This window comes from Delphinus delphis, chromosome 17, assembly GCF_949987515.2.
Source record: "Delphinus delphis chromosome 17, mDelDel1.2, whole genome shotgun sequence".
NCBI lineage: Eukaryota > Metazoa > Chordata > Mammalia > Artiodactyla > Delphinidae > Delphinus > Delphinus delphis.
Genome location: NC_082699.1, coordinates 61745162 through 61762024, shown reverse-complemented (window position 1 = coordinate 61762024; position 16863 = coordinate 61745162). Strand labels below are relative to the sequence as shown.

General features: G+C 34.4%; 1 protein-coding gene across 3 annotated transcripts in view; it reads left to right on the top strand.

The window, feature by feature from the left end:
• TAF2 (TATA-box binding protein associated factor 2) overlaps positions 1-16863 on the top strand; it is a 79494-nt gene that overhangs the window by 11441 nt on the left and 51190 nt on the right. For all 3 annotated transcript variants that reach the window (XM_059995112.1, XM_059995110.1, XM_059995111.2), the window contains exons 4-10: positions 5699-5817; positions 7149-7290; positions 8515-8746; positions 9940-10124; positions 11440-11553; positions 13157-13256; positions 14887-14972. In XM_059995112.1, the coding sequence (XP_059851095.1) occupies positions 5699-5817; positions 7149-7290; positions 8515-8746; positions 9940-10124; positions 11440-11553; positions 13157-13256; positions 14887-14972 (978 nt within the window). The remainder of the gene's footprint in view (positions 1-5698; positions 5818-7148; positions 7291-8514; positions 8747-9939; positions 10125-11439; positions 11554-13156; positions 13257-14886; positions 14973-16863) is intronic.

Here is a 16863-nt window from a genome sequence, read left to right as displayed (position 1 = left end):
GAGAGATGACAGTTATTTTTGCCGGTGTTTGTTTATTCTCTGACTTGTTCAAAAGAGGATTTGAGAGTGGTTTTAGAATTTTATTAGACAACAGTTTTTTAAAGTAGCTAATGAAATTAGCCCAAAGGGTAAAAAAGTATAGGATGGTGGGTACCACACTGTTAAGTTACTAGAGGAAAACTGTAGATTTGGTTTTGATATTTCTGGTTGCCATACGAAAGAGGGAAACACTATTGTTTATAAGATTTGTAAGGCAAAAGACAGAAACCTACCAGTTATTCAGAAGAAATGCTGCTTAGCAGTTAGATGTGAAAGGTATCTCGTGTGAATGATGTTATTTATTTTTAAAGAGAACTTTGGCAAAGGCAGATAGTTAAGGTCTTTAGTATGTCCCTAGATACTTCTGTTACTTTTCTTGTTTCTAAAGTAACTTTCTTTCTCTAATGAAGCAGTAAAATTTCTGCTAAAGCTGAAACAAATTAAATGTAGCAGATTTGATTTGAAAGTTAAACTTAAAACTCAGTGGTTAAATTTGGTCTTGAATATGTACAAGAATGTCCTAACATTCAAAGAAGTAATATGCTACTTCATCACACTTTCTCCTTATTTGTTTTAAAGTTAAGGTGCCAGGCCTTCCTATTTTTAATGGCAAGAGTGTGCTTACCTTGGTTGAGATTCAGCACCTTTAAACTGCAGGGGGAATGTAAGGAAGGGAAACATTAAGATAAGGGACTAAGAGGCATTTCTACCTATTTGATCCAACTAAACGTTAGCTGAGTTGTTAAATTACCTGTACTAGCAAATAAAATACCTGTTGGTTATGTAACATCTATAAGGCTTCTCTTTCTCTCCATGTCTCTGTCTCTGTCTCTCTGTCTCTCTCTCTAGCTTATTGTCTGCCAGGAAAATAATTTAAGCACTTGAAGTTTCTCTAAATATATTTTCTGTTTGAATCTTACATATTGTAGGTATAGTTTGCCTCCATAGAAGCTATGTCTCTTTGGTGGTTTTTCTGTTTTTCTTTTTTTTGCTATAGTTCTCTCTTATTAGAATAAAGTAAATGTAGATTTTTACCAGAGAGACTGTTTCTGTGCATGAGTAGCCTACAGTGGCTGACATATCTTTCCTCCTTGTTTCTTTTCCTTCCCTGGATAGGCTTTGCTGCTTTGAGAAGACCTTTTTTATTTTACTTGAAAAGTCTCCACTTCCCTGAGTTTCAAGAATCAGTTTAATTCCTGTCTCCTGTCTTCATTTCCATTAAGGAGTGGCAGTAGAAATGAAGCTAACTTAAGATATAAATGAAGTAACTTTGAGTGATTGGAGCAATTTTTAGAGTGATTAGAATTGATTTTTTAAATTGCTTCTTTTAGAAAAAGATTTTCTAGGTCCTTTATTTTAATACAGACGTCTACAAAGGGATTTTAAATGTTATTTTACTGATATCATATGGTAGAAGTGGTTGATTCCTTTTTTGATTATGGTTAAGTAATATGGATACTAGTTTTATATTTTAACTCAGCCCACAGTGCCTCACTGGCAGTTGTTTTAGTAGTATTGCTTGGAATTGAGTTGTCATAATTGGAAGAACTTTGGGGTTTGTTTAGTCAAAACTTCAGCAGGAATTTTTCCTATATTATTCTACCTTCTGCTTGAATATGTCCAGCTCAGGAGAGCTTATTATATTTTAAAGCACCCCTTTCATTTCTGAATGCTAGGAAGTTCTTTATTACATCGAGCCACAGTCTGTTTTGCTATAATGTTCACAAACTTATGCTAGTTAAAAATTGTTTTCCTGTAAGTTTTCTTTTCCAGTCTGTAGTATCTCAATACTTTCAACTATTCCTCATTTAAAACTCTTTCCAAATTTGTTAACCTTTCTCTTTGCCCTGCTCTGAATACTCTCTGGTTTGGCATTGTGTTTTCTTGAATGTGGTAACCCTAGAACTAGATAGGGTTCTTCTTATTTGGACTTGTAATCACACATGCATAGCAGTAAAGCCATTTTGTTCTTATCTATACTCATTGTTTCTAGTGGCTTGAAATTCATTAGCTTTTCACAAATAGCTACTTTAAAGTAATTGATTCACGTTTGAGCTTGTTATCAGTGAAATACCATAGGCTTTTTCATAGAAAAACTTGTTAAGGTAGAATTTTCTCTAAGCAACCTTATTTCATGGCATCATTATCAAATGTTGTTTCAATTATTTTTGAAAAGTCATTTTTATTAATTTTGATATTGGTTCCATTTCTGGAAAATGGATTTTCCTGTTGGCTTTTACTTATTTATTTATTTATTTTATTCTGTATGTGAATTATAAGACAGAAGAAAAAACTGAGTGTGACAAGGATATAGAGCAGAACTCTCAAACACAGCTAATAGAAATGTAAATTGAGATCGAAAGTATACATAGTCTATGATTGGTGGTCTCACTCCTACGTGTATATCCAATATGTTCACCAAGAAAAAAGTGCAGAACTGTTCACAGCAGCATTTGTAATAGTCAAAACTGTAAATTACCTGAAAACCCATCAATGGTAGAATGGTAGATTGTGGTATATTCTTACACTGTTGGAATTCTAAAAGTAATGAGACTGAATGACCAACAGCTAGATGCAATGATATGGATGGATTTCACAAACTTAATGTTGAATAAAACAGGTCAGACACAAAAGAATGTGTATTAAGTTATTAATCTATCTCATTAGATGTCAGAATAATAGGTTACCCTTGGTGGTAGGAAGCTGGGCTAGGTTAGTGATTACAAGAGGGCTTCTGGGAGGCTGGTAAAGTTCTGTTCTTGCTCTGCATGCTGGTTACTTTGGTTTTGTGAAAATTCATCGAACTGTATACTTAGAGTGTATATATATATTTCTGACGTATATTGTGCTTCCATGAAATGTTTTTAAACGGAGAAAAAGTTTACAAATAATTAAATCTTAAGTTTTGCAAAATCTGCACACACAGTCTTAAGAAGCACACGTTCTTTATCTGATAAAGAATTAACAGATTATTTTAATTTAATATAGATGTTTATAATAGGTTCTTGGAGAAAATTCTTTTGATTACCTTAATTTACTAGTTTTTAAGTATCCCCTACAACATTACTCATCTTTAAGCTTTGTTTCCTTAAGGAAGAATGGGTGGTGGTTATAGGGCAGGGGCATATTAATATTTTGCAATCATTATTATTCTGAAAATTGAAAACATTTATAATCTTGTCTTGTAATTTTTGGCTTTTATTAGGTTATTATGAAAGGAAACATTTTTGATTCATATTATGAAAGGAAACACTGAAATCCAAGCCATGAGAAGATTGTTCCTCATAACTGACTTTCCAATAGATTCCATTTATAATGACTCACCATTTTATTTGGACCACTTTACCTTTTCTCAGGAAATAAGGAGATTGAGAATAATTTTCCATTAAAAAAAAATGAGTGGTTTAATATGTAATGTTTAAATTTGGCCTTTTGTGTAACAAAGATTTTTTTATTTTTGAATTTCACAGATAACTGGGGGATATTACAAGTTCTTCAGCTACCTTTCAGATTTCATGTTTTTGAAACCTTACTGAAAAGAAATTGCAACCTGTAAATGTACAAAGTAGTTTTTAAAATTAGATAGTATGTTAACTAAGTACTGGTAAGGATGCAGAGCAACTGGCATGTTCATATATTGCTGATGAGAATGCAGAATGGTATAGCTATTCTGGAAAACAGTTTAGCAGATTCTTATAAAGCTAAACTTATGTTTACCATATGACTCAGCAGTCCCACTCTTGGGTGTTTGTACTACAGAAATGAACATTAAATTCACATAAAAACTGTTACACAGTTATTTGTAGCAGCTTTATTCCTGATAGCCAAAAGCTGGAAGCAACCCAGATGTCTTTCAGTGGACGAACGAATAAACAATCTGTGGTACAGTCTATTCAATGTGATACTATTCATTATAAAAAGGGACAAACAATAGATACATGTAACACCTTAGATGAATTTCAAAGACATACTGAGTGAGATAAGCCAGCCTCAAAAGGTTGCATTCTGTATGATTCCATTTATTTGACACAGGGCATTGCACAAGGGGCTTTGTGGATGGCAGAACTGTTCTATATCCTGATTGTGGTGATGGTTGCACATGTTAAAATTTATAGAATTATATACCAAAGGAAAAAAGTTACTTTTACTGTATGATAATTAAAAAAAAAAAAAAGATGGTATGTGAAAAAACAGTCATTTGTTTTTTTATTGTGGTCCTGGAGTTTTTAATACCTTTATTTTACATATTTACCTAAGAGAAAGAAAGTGTTAAAATTATTGAGAAGTCTGCTTAACTACTTTTAGAACCTTGTGTTTTGTAGTTGTTAAAAGTCATAGTTAATATTACATCCTTACTAGTTAGGAGAGAGTTGGAGATGGGGGAGGAATGGCCTCCATCATATTGACAGTGTGTAAGTTTAATGTTTTCTTTCATGGCTTTTCCTCTTTTATTTTCCCTATAATTACTCTGTAGAGTATATGAAACTTGTCTTTTAACTAGGTTAAAAATTTATTAAGCTAGTGAAATATCACTGACTTGACTTTATGGAGTTATCTAATGGCAAGATGATAGACATAAAGGTGCACAGCAAGAATATGGCTCACAGTATCGTGTCTAATCTTGTTTTCTCGCTCTTGCCATTCCTTGTCTTTTTTCTTTCTTCCACTTCTTCCATATTACTTTAACTGATTTCAGTGAGGAAATGTGGTATGTGTGTGTATGTATATACATATATATATATATATATGAGTTATTTTTATGGAATAAAATTAGAAAATCATATGAGAACAGTATTTTCATATTTTCATAAGGCTTCTGTGTATTGTTTTCATTCAGTAGGAAATAAGGCCAAGTACCTATTGAACAAATATTTTTTGAGTGTCCCCTGGCATTTAGGGGATATAACAGTGAACCATCCGAAAGTTCCTCTCCTTCATTAAGGTTACATTGTCATGTACTGGGGAGTGGAGGGGAGCAGTATTAAATTTTGAGCAATTAATTCCCATTCTGATTTGTTTTAAACACCTTAATTTCTATCAGATTATAAAGCTTGTTGAATCCATTCAAATTTTTGCCAGATTGATAAAGAATAATTATTTTTTCAATTCTACGTATATTCTTTACATTTGTATTAGGAAAGTGTAGTGGCTTTGGCATTCTAAAATTAATGAAGGATGTGATAGTCATAATGATCACATAGCATTGGCGAGTAGACTATATATGCCATTGCATTTATAGTTTTTTTTTTGTTTTTTTTTTTTGTTTTTCTTTTCTTTTTTTGCGGTATGTGGGCATCTCACTGTTGTGGTCTCTCCCGTTGCGGAGCACAGGCTCTGGGCGTGCAGGCTCAGCGGCCATGGCTCATGGGCCCAGCCGCTCCGCGGCATGTGGGATCTTCCCGGACCGGGGCACGAACCCGTGTCCCCTGCATTGGCAGGCGGACTCTCAACCACTGCGCCACCAGGGAAGCCCGCATTTATAGTTTAATAGTTTTAGTCTTGGGAAGTAGAGCAACAGTTACTTGGCTAAAGAGCATTCCTATGAGTTATGTAAGATGATATAATGGTTACAGACAAATGGTGCCAAGTATTTAAGAAAATGCTTGGTGAAATATATGGCTTATTGTTAAAGCTGGCTTTCTCTTTTTTTTTCCCCCAGGAGAAATCTCAATTATTTTTCCAATGCTTACGCAGCTGCGGTTAGTGCTGTGGATCCTGATGCAGGAAATGGAGAACTTTGCATTAAGGTTCCATCAGAATTATGGAAGCACGTTGATGGTAAAATACCAAGAACATGTTGAGTATACAGTAAAATCATGTTGGATTCAGTGACTAGAAACTTTTCATGAAAATTAATGGTACCTAAATTATAAATTAATCAGTTGAAATACACAGGAGTTGGAAGCTCTTTTTTTCCTTAAAGATAATTGGCTAACAGGAAAATAGCAATCAAGGGCTATGACAAAAAGCAACTCATTTCACTGTTGCTTTTAAAGCGAAAGTTATAAAACAAAAATTAGATGGTTGGAACAATTTGTCAAGATTTGAGAACCCACACAGTATTAACTCAGTTTAGAATTATAGCATTTTATAAAAGGAAGGATCCTAAAAAGTCATCTGATTCAATTCTTTCCTTTTATGGAAGATTAATCTGAGGTTTAAAGAGAGTAAGTGACCTGCTGGATGTCACTAATTAGTAGTAGAGCCAAGGCTAGAATGTAGGGCTGCTAACACCCACTCTGCGTACTTTTACTTTGTCTTATTATTTCTGAATCTTCTTTATTTCCTTGTATAAAGTTACAGCCATTATAATTATCATACATAACCTTCTGCCTACCTTTATTTTGCTTTATAAAATTAATCAAGATAAGGAGGTAAAAGACTTTGTTTTGTTTTTGCTCTTTTTGGATAGTTTGTATGTGTATATGGTGGGGGGAGGGGTTTACCTTGCAGGGGGGTTGCCTAGTTTAGGGTGCAGGCGTGGAAGGTCATCGCTACATGTTCACGGGTTGGAGAAAATCCATATGGTTTAATGTTTTGAGGGAAATTAAAAGGAACATCTTTCTTTAATCTTACGGAAGCAACACGTATTTATTACTTAGAAATCAAACATAGTAAATAATGCTGCATGATGTAAATTTTCGGATAGTCCTTCCCTCCTACCCCACTCCGTACTCCTTAAAGTCACAAGTAGGGTTAACAATCTGTGCGAGAATGTACTAAGAGAACAAACTTGAAAAGTAAGTTTTGAATTGGATCTGGAAGGCCTTAGCTATGTGGTAGTTTTAAACTCTTTTCTTTAGGCAGTATAGCATTGTCAGAAATGTTGAGAGGGGGATGTGGTCTGACCAGTATTTTGGGAGAACACAAGTAGCAGTGACTAGAATTGAGTGGAGGTAAGAACACCAGTGGAAGCAGACTGTTGAGTTCCTTATAGGCAAAGAGATGGTAAAAGCCTAAACTAGGTTAAGTAGTGTGATCTTTTATGTAAAGCTCAGCCTTTGATTCCCACTTTATGTTCAGTGCAAGTCTTTGCCCTTATTATATCGACCACTGTTACCTAATTATATTTTTATATATCAATGTATGTATGTATTTATTTGTTGCAGAATTAAAGGTGCTAAAGATACACATCAATTTTTCTTTGGATCAGCCAAAAGGAGGTCTTCATTTTGTGGTACCCAGTGTAGAGGGAAGTATGGCAGAGAGAGGTGCTCATGTTTTCTCTTGTGGGTATCAAAATTCCACAAGGTAGATTACTAATTCTTACGTATTTCAGTTGATTTCATTTTTTCAATTGCATTTTTTTCTATGAATATGCAATACATGTATTTAGTGTAAAATGAGAAGTATGAGCTTGATCCCCAACTACTTGAACCTCTTCTGAATCTTGTTCCTCTTCAATCCTGTCTTCCCTCCTTTCCTTTTCAAGTCTACTGTTCTAAAGTTGTCTCAATTCTTTCATTTTTTAAACTTTCGTATTGAAGTAAAACATACAGAAAATTACACGAATTGTAAATAGAAAGCTCAATACATTTTCACAAGTGAACAAACTCGTGTAATTCACACTCACATCAAGAAAAAGAACATTAACATTACCAACATCGCAGAGTACCCCTTCTACCCACCTCCATTCACTCTTGCCCTCCTGATAGCCTCCTGCCCTAGGGCAACCACCATCCTGATATCTAAAATACTGTAGATTGATTACACCTATCTTTGAACTTTATTAAATGGAAGCATATGCCTTATGCTCTTTATATCTGCCTTTCTTGTGTAACATTGTGGTAGTGAGATGTACCTTTATTGTTGCATGTAATTGTAGTTCATTCTCATAGCTCTGCAGTTAACCATGTTATTGAAATATTATGTTATGTGTAGTCTCCTCAGATTATTAACTCCTCCAAGCCAGGGATGATGTCTTATGTTTCTCTCTGTTTCAGTAACAAATACAGACCCTGGCACATAGTAAAACCTGATCTGAATAGAACATTGAATAGAAATTTTATGTCTGGCTTTACCAGCATTGTTTGAATTTATGCAATGCATCACATACTCCAGAAAAGCAGTTTCCTGACATTATGGAATAGATTCTGAATATTGTACTTTTAAAAACTTTTTTGTAAGCATTTTTAGTTTCCAAAAATGAATGCTACGTAAAAACTGACTATGAATATACAAGTAAAAATTATTTTTAATTAAAAAATTGGAAACTAAGAATTGCTTACCTCTTTTCAGGGTTTAAACTGGAGGGTACTACATGATATATTTTATTAATATTGCCAATAATATTTGGAGACAGAACTTTATCTTTAATCACATTCTTTCAGGTTGCTCAGTAAAAAACATCAGTGGGCAGATAGCTAAAATTTCTTCTTGTGCATGTTCTGTAAATGTTAAAATAACTTATATGTGGCAGAAACAATGTAGGTTATACTTTCAACATGTTTTCTGCACTGTTGATCTTTTTTCTAGATTTTGGTTCCCATGTGTTGATTCATACTCTGAATTATGTACATGGAAATTAGAATTTACAGTGGATGCTGCAATGGTGGCTGTTTCCAATGGAGATTTGGTGGAGACAGTGTATACCCATGATATGAGGAAGAAAACCTTCCATTACATGCTTACCATTCCAACAGCTGCGTCGAATATCTCCTTGGCCATTGGACCTTTTGAAATACTTGTAGATCCATATATGCATGAGGTAAATCATAGCTTCTTGCTTCTTTCCCTCCCACTCTTTCATGCCTAATCAGAAGAATATTAATTAAATACTAAGTTTTTCTTAATTGTTCTTTCAACTGTTAGAACTATCACTAGAGAGAAAAGGTTTCTTTATCTGAAATATATAATGACATGCAGTTTGGGCCCTGACCACTAATGTTAAATAAATGCTCACCGTTCACTTATGGTAGTCTCTAATCTGTTCTTTTATAATGTTGTCAGAAAGATAGTTTTTTTATTGTATATTAAAAACTTTCCTTGCCTCCATATCCTGCAGTAATCAAATTTCTTTAGCATGGCTTTCAAAAGCTTCTAGAATTTGACCCTAATATTTCTTTCTAGCTTTTTCCTCATTACTTTTCTATTTATGGTTGTTATATTCAATATAGTTTACTTAGATTTTTTTCTGACCAGACCATATTTTTTCCCGTCTTTGACTGTTTGGGATGTCCTCTTTTCCTCCTCTCCTTACCTATGAAACTTTTGTTCAATTCATAAAGATTAGCACAAATGTAGTCTTCATGAAACCTTGCTGAGTCATTCTAGTCAGAGTGATATGTCATTATTGATGTTGTTCATTTGGCACAGAATCATAATAAGAGACAGTGAGACAGTATGTGATATTTGAGTGTCTGTGTCCAAAGTGGGATGTAATGTAAGATGTAATTATTTCTGTTGCTGATATTTCTTATCTCCGCACTACCAGTAAGCTTCCCTGCAGTTTTCATATTGTTTTTTATATGTACTGAAGATAGTATAATGACTGTTAATTATTTAAGATAGTACTATGATGTGCAGTATTCACTAGGTTAGATATTTATGAATCAAAGGCAGGTTTACAATAAACCTTGGAAATTTAGATTGTTTTGTATGCATATGCAAAAGAAACTTTAATTTGGAACCAAAGTTATTATTTTCATTGGGTCTAAGCATTTCAGACTTATAATCCATCATGAATTTAAGTCTTAAGTGTAATGAATATTTTGTAAGCATAGTAAATAGTCACTAATTTCATACCAGTATTTTCTCTCAGTGCCATGGATTTGTTAAAAAAAAAAAGGTGGGGGGGAGGGATTTATATGCAGCTTCATTTATAACTGAGATATTTAGGAAATTTAAGATTTCAGTTAACTCTTTTATTTAATGATCTTGTTCCCTGCTTTTTATTTTTAGGTTACTCATTTTTGTTTACCTCAGCTTCTTCCATTGCTTAAACATACCACGTCGTATCTTCATGAAGTTTTTGAATTTTATGAAGAAATTCTTACATGTCGATACCCATATTCTTGTTTTAAGACTGTATTCATCGATGAGGCTTATGTTGAAGTGGCTGCTTATGCTTCCATGAGCATTTTTAGGTTTGTATCCAAATTCAAAAGGCCTAAATTAGGTTAATGATGTGAAGATAGGTTATTTATTTTGTGATCAATTTTTAAAATTATTTATTTATTTAATTTATTTATTTTTGGCTGCGTTGGGTCTTTGTTGCTGTGCGCGGGCTTTCTCTAGTTGTGGGAGCGGAGGCTACTCTTCGTTGTGGTGTGCAGGCTTCTCATTGTGGTGGCTTCTCTTGTTGCAGAGCACGGGCTCTAGGTGCACGGGCTTCAGTAGTTGTGGCTCGCGGGCTCTAGAGCGTAGGCTCAGTAGTTGTGGCACACGGGCTTAGTTGCTCCGCGACATGTAGGATCTTCCCAGACCAGGGCTTGAACCCGGGTCCCCTGCATTGGCAGGCAGATCCTTAACCACTGCACCACCAGGGAAGCCCCTGTGATCAATTTTAAGATGCAGTTTGAACCTTTTCCCTTCAATTTAGTTATGGTTGGCTTTGTAGAAAATCCAGTGTTTTCAAAATTGAAAAATGTAGAAAAGCATAAAGAGGAACATTTCAAAATAACCCAAAAGATTCATAGTATCTTTATCCAGAATTAACTGATACTAATTTTTACATATGTGTTTTAGTCTCTTTTTGGCTTATGCATTAAAAACAAAAATGATGCAAGTTACTATATGGGTATCTAGTGAGGTTTTTGTCCTAGCACTATTTAAAAATTTATTGATATCATCAGAAATTTGTATGCAAAAAAAAAAAAGAAAGTTTTATTTCTTTTTTCTTTTACCCTCTTTACCTCCCTCCCTTCTTTCATTCCTTGAAAAGTGCCAAATTTAGAAGTTGTATGTCTCAGGGTGAGTCATTTTTTTGGGGGGGTCTATTTTCTCTTCTGTAAAATGGACATAGTAGTAGTGTTCTTGCATTCTTCCGAGTTGTTTAGACAGTCTGATGGGTCAGTGCATTTGAAAGTAAATAATATAGCACAAAACATTAAAGTATTATTAGGAAAAGATTTTTGAAATTAGAAGAACCCTTCATAAAAAGATTAGTCTCTGCTTAACATATCAGTTTCTGATTGATGCTACAACCCCCTACCCTCCTAAAAGGGTATTTATATTTTTCATGGAAATAAGTGGGAAGCATTACAGTCCTTGCTTTAAACAAAAGTTATTAAGATTATGAATTTCAACTAAAATTGTAAAAGCTGTTGGGGACAGTATTCTGGTTTTTCTCTTTTATGTGTTAATTGAATTCTGTTATTTTAAAAGTGTGATTATTTTATTTTGATTGAATAATTATTTATTTCTTGGTTATAATGAGCTGTCTCTTCTTTTAAATTCCAGCACAAATCTGTTACACAGTGCCATGATTATAGATGAGACACCTTTGACTAGAAGGTGTTTAGCCCAGTCCTTGGCCCAGCAGTTTTTTGGATGTTTCATATCCAGAATGTCTTGGTGAGTAATTTCAAAGTTTACAACTACTGAGAAGAATCAGGAAAGTTTGTTTTTATTTTCTTTTCCTGCAGTGTAAGTTGAACTTTGTCCTAACTGCAGATAATTAACAGACACTATTATATATATTTAAAGAAAAGTAATCAGTATAAATTTCATCCTAAATTTTTGGCCGTGTCCTCAGTATATCAATAGAGTTAATTTTGTAATATGCAATAAGAATAAGGTAAGAATTTTGATAACATCAGTTTCTTAAAGAACTAAATAAATACTGTAGATACAAGGACTTCAGTGTACAGAGAACTATAGTTAGAATTCTGATGTCAGTATTCAGTGCAATTGGTAATATTTAAGGTAAAATAATGGTCCTCTACAATAGTGATGATGCTATAGGGATTTTCCTGTTAGTTCCTAGATTTGTACTAATTTACTTGAAAGATGTGAGAAATACAACACTTTATTTTCTTTTTTAAACTTGAGGTGAATTTGAAGAAATAGACAAAATTCCCTTAAGACTATAACTTATGATTATAATATATAGTATGTAAGTCTTGGTGTCTTTTTCTTTCTTTCTGGAGGGGAAAGGGTGGAGGGTAAGGCCTCTTGATTTGTAATTTTCCTAAGACATAGTTTCATTAAAGGATAGTATCTGGAGCATGATAGACAAAATGTTTTAATGAACGAATGAATGAATGGATAAACATAAGAATAAATGAATGAAAGGTGTCATTGCCTTTCCACTTAAGAAACTAAAAAATAAGTAATTAAACTTGAGGTCTTAGAATCTCACTGATAATTATGCATGGGATTGGTAATAAAAGAATGTGGACTTTTAAGAATTGAGCAGTATTGGGGCTTCCCTGGTGGCACAGTGGTTAAGGATCCGCCTGCCAATGCAGGGGACCCGGGTTTGAGCCCTGTTCCGGGAAGATCCCACATGCCGCAGAGAAGCTGAGCCCGTGCGCGACAACTTCTGAGCCTGCGCTCTAGAGCCCGCAAGCCACAACTGCTGAAGCCTGTGTGCCTAGAGCCCGTGCTCTGCAGCAAGAGAAGCCACCACAGTGAGAAGCCCAGGCACCGCAATGAAGAGTAGCCCTCGGTTGCTGCAACTAGAGAAAGCCCGCGCACAGCAACGAAGACCCAACGCAGCCATAAATCAATCAATCAAATCAATCAATCAAAAAAAAAAGAGAAAGAATTGAGCAGTATGGTCCTGGCTATGGGCACCTCTTTCCTTAGAGGCAGACAGTATGGGCAGACTTGGGTATAAGGGAAGCAGCACTGCCAGAGCAAAGCACAAACATAGGTACCTTGAACCAAGAGTATAAAGTGGTCTTATAATTAAGTTGATGCCAGATGTGAAGAAGGTACAATGAATGGATAGGCAGAATTCAGTCAGAGGAAGTGGGAAAACCAAATGGTTTGATAACTTTCATTTTCTTTAAGAAGGCAGAGAAGTACATGCTAATGCTTGTTCTGTTACCCTTTTTGGCCTTTGGCCAAAAATATCTGAAGAATTTTTATTATTAAAATAATAAAATTTATTATATTTTATTTATATTAAAAATATATAAAATAATGTATTATTATTTGACTTTTTGTTTAGGTCTGATGAATGGGTATTGAAGGGAATTTCAGGCTATATTTATGGTCTCTGGATGAAAAAAACTTTTGGTGTTAATGAATATCGCCATTGGATTAAAGAGGTAAAAGCAACTAGATCCATTTTCCACTTAGAAGTCAATAAGACATGTTAGTGTTCTCCAGATTTTCAAGTCGTGTGTCCTTTATTTTTTAGTAACTATAAAATACTTACTGTCATTTGAAAGTCCTTGAGTTTTTCCAGCAAAATGAGAAGCATTTTACAGAGAAAGACTAATGGTCTATTTTATCTGCTTTCCATTGTCAGTGTTGGCCTCCAAAGACTTTTTTGCTAAGGACGAGAATATTTAAGCTCCTTAAACATCAAGTTAGTTGTTAGATATATTCCAGCTCCTCATAGTAGTCATTTTTAATGTAATTTTGTGCTTTCTAAATTTGTTTAGGCTGAGAACCTAGATTCTGGAGTCAGTTTGCTTTTCATTTTGCTTCAGACATTCACAAGCTTTATTTATGATTTTGCTTAATCTTTCCAAGCGTCTTTTGTATAAGGAGAGTAAAGTAGTAGTAGTATCTATTACTACTAGTAGTATCTACTGCTACTACTAGTATGGACAGGGATTGTGAGACGTTATACGTGTAATGTGCATAGTGCCTACGTCATAATAAGTACTTATTGTATGTTGGCTAGTCCTTCAGTGTATTTATGTTCTCTGTCATTTTCACATCTTTTCCCATTATTTAAAGATTTGGCCAAAAAGAGAAAGTCAGTTGTATTTTGCCTAGCCCATTCTGTTCATATACATTTTAATCATATCATGTTTGTCTTCTCACCTCTCAGGGGGAAAAATTTCAGCCTTTAATAGCCTCATTAAATAGACCCCCTCTATCCTCCTTTTCTCATTTTATATACCTTCACCATCTAAACCTAAACTTAAGTAAGCCAAAAAGTAATTGCAAAAGATTTCAAATATTGAGAACTATGAAAGATTCATACATCTAGAACTGAAGAGTCCATTTTTAATTTCAAAAACTTAAAGTGTTTCAGGCACTGTTACAAACATTTTATAAATAGTAACTATCTTAATCCTCCTAACTACTCTTATTATTTGCATTTTACAGATAAGGAAACTGAGGCACAGAGAGGTTAAGTTATTTGGCTAAAGTTACACAGCTAGTAAGTAGTAGAGCCAGGATTCAAACCCGGCTTTTAACCACTTCGTTATGATTTTTCCCACTTCTCTGTACTGCTTGTATGTTACCTAAACTAGTCATGAATTTCCAGCACAGTTGTGTTGTCTTTTTCCACTTAAACTTTTATTTTTTCATTTTGATCTGTCATATTAAAGAAAACTAGAGAAGTTTTAAAATTATAGATCCTGTCATAATTTTATCCCTATTTGTTTTTACTTGCTTAAATCCTCCACCAGAAGCAAAATACAGAGAAGGAAGAAATAAACTTGGAGAACAGGTCAGAGAGGCTGGGGAGAGCCATTAGGAAAACTTGCCAGGCTACTGGCCAGCCCTAAAGTCACAAAGTAGAGAAGGTTTTTTGGCTCTATCATTCGGCCAGTTGTGTAGTCTGCTTTGTTTATAACATAAACTACCCTTCAAATACATTTCATTTATTTTCAGAAATTTACATTCTGATTCCAGGAAATTGGAAACCACAGTTGAATTCTAAAATTTGATATGTAAAATAATTTTCACTGACCCCTATTTTTATGTCTTTTTAAGGAGCTGGACAAAATAGTGGCATATGAACTAAAAACTGGTGGAGTTTTATTACATCCCATATTTGGTGGAGGAAAAGAGAAGGATAAGTATGTTTATTGTTCAGAGATACTACAAACCTTGTTTTATGGGATTAATCTTTTAGGATCACTTGTATGTGTATCGAGGCCCACACAGGCCAAAGAAGTGTTAATAATGGTCTGTAATAATACTGAGCCCATAGACATCGGTAGTATTCTAATTACTCCTTTCATTACTATTGCATGTGATGACTGTAAATGGATTTAAGCATTAAAAAAAGACTAAAAATAATAAAGCTTTTTTCTTTTTTCATGTTAATTTCCTAATGCTAATATATTGTACTATTCTCATAAATGTTTAAAAATAATAGAAAAGGCTAAGTAGATGATTTCAGCATCAACACATCCTACCTATACCTGTTTATCTGAATAGTCAGCTACCTAGACACTTATTTACTCTTTCCTTTCCTTTTCTTTTTTTTTTTTTTTTTTTTTTGGCGGTACACGGGCCTCTTACTGTTGTGGTCTCTCCCGTTGCGGAGCACAGGCTCCGGACGCGCAGGCTCAGCGGCCATGGCTCACGGGCCCAGCCACTCCGCGGCATGTGGGATCTTCCTGGACCGGGGCACGAACCCATGTCCCCTGCATCGGCAGGCGGACTCAACCACTGCGCCACCAGGGAAGCCCCCCCCCCCCTTTCCTTTTATTTCCCTTTTTCTCACTTTCCTTCTTTTCTTTCCCTTTCTATTTTTTAGCAAGTCACTGAGACAACCACTTATAACAACATAATGGTACTAGCAGGGATTCTTATTTGTTCTAGGGTCCATTAATTCCCTAAGGGAATATGGATTGAATTGGATGGGAAAGTTTTTCTGTATTTTTTACTCACCATTAACTGAAATTTTATATTTCTTTTAATTATGACTGTAGGTAACAGACAGTGCTGTGACTTTGTCAACAGTAGAAATCGTGGATGTTTTCTTGTCACATTTTAATTGTTAGCAAGTATCTTGAAATATTCTTTGCACTCATTACCTTAAAATTAGTACAGTAGACCACTGCTAGGTCTTGTTATTTAATGCATTAATAAACTAGCACATATGTTGGTAATGTCATAGTTTTAAAAAATATTTTGATAACTGTATTTCATTATAATTGGTTTCCTTTGTAAACCTGTGTATTTTATTGTGCACATTTAAAAGCAGTTTTTTCTGTGGTCCGTAGGATTAACCAGACTACCCAAGTGTCTAAAAGTACAACAAAGGTTAAGAAACTGCAAGTTGTATAATCAGTAGTCTTTTCTTTGGTGGAAGTATGGTCACTGAGACAAGATTAGGTCAGTGGCAAGGCATAGGAATTTGGAGTTAGACAGACTTGGATTTTTGTAGTTACTGATTTTTGTGAGCCTAGAAAATTGTCTAACCTTTGTGAATGTGTGCGTTTTAACGTGTAAAACAACGATTATCCATCTTAACCATGTTGGTTGCCAGGATTACTTGAGGTAAAGCTTTATACATAGTATGCACTCATTAAAATGTTAGTTCCTTTCACTTTCTTCTCTTGACTGCCTGCTATATGGCAGTTTCCCAGCGTATAATTAGAGCATTCCCATTGTGTGTAAATAATTATTTACACTAAATGCTTTTACCTTTGTTCTGTCCATTTATTTAGTTCCTTTTGTATGTTTGATTTTCAAAATTTATGTATAAAAGCAACACATGAACGCATGCTCTTTGAAGAGATTCAAAACAAGACAGTTCAGAAGCATGTGGAGTAAAAAGTAAAAGATCTTTTTTAGCCCTCTTACCACTTCTCACTCCCATCACTTCCTCTCCTTGGAGATAACCTGATTATAAATTTGGTATATTCCAGACCTCTTTTTTTTTCTGGTCTTTATTTATGTGTATATGGCAGTTACAAAATACAATTTAGTCATGCGTGTTACTGTGTACTTCTCTTT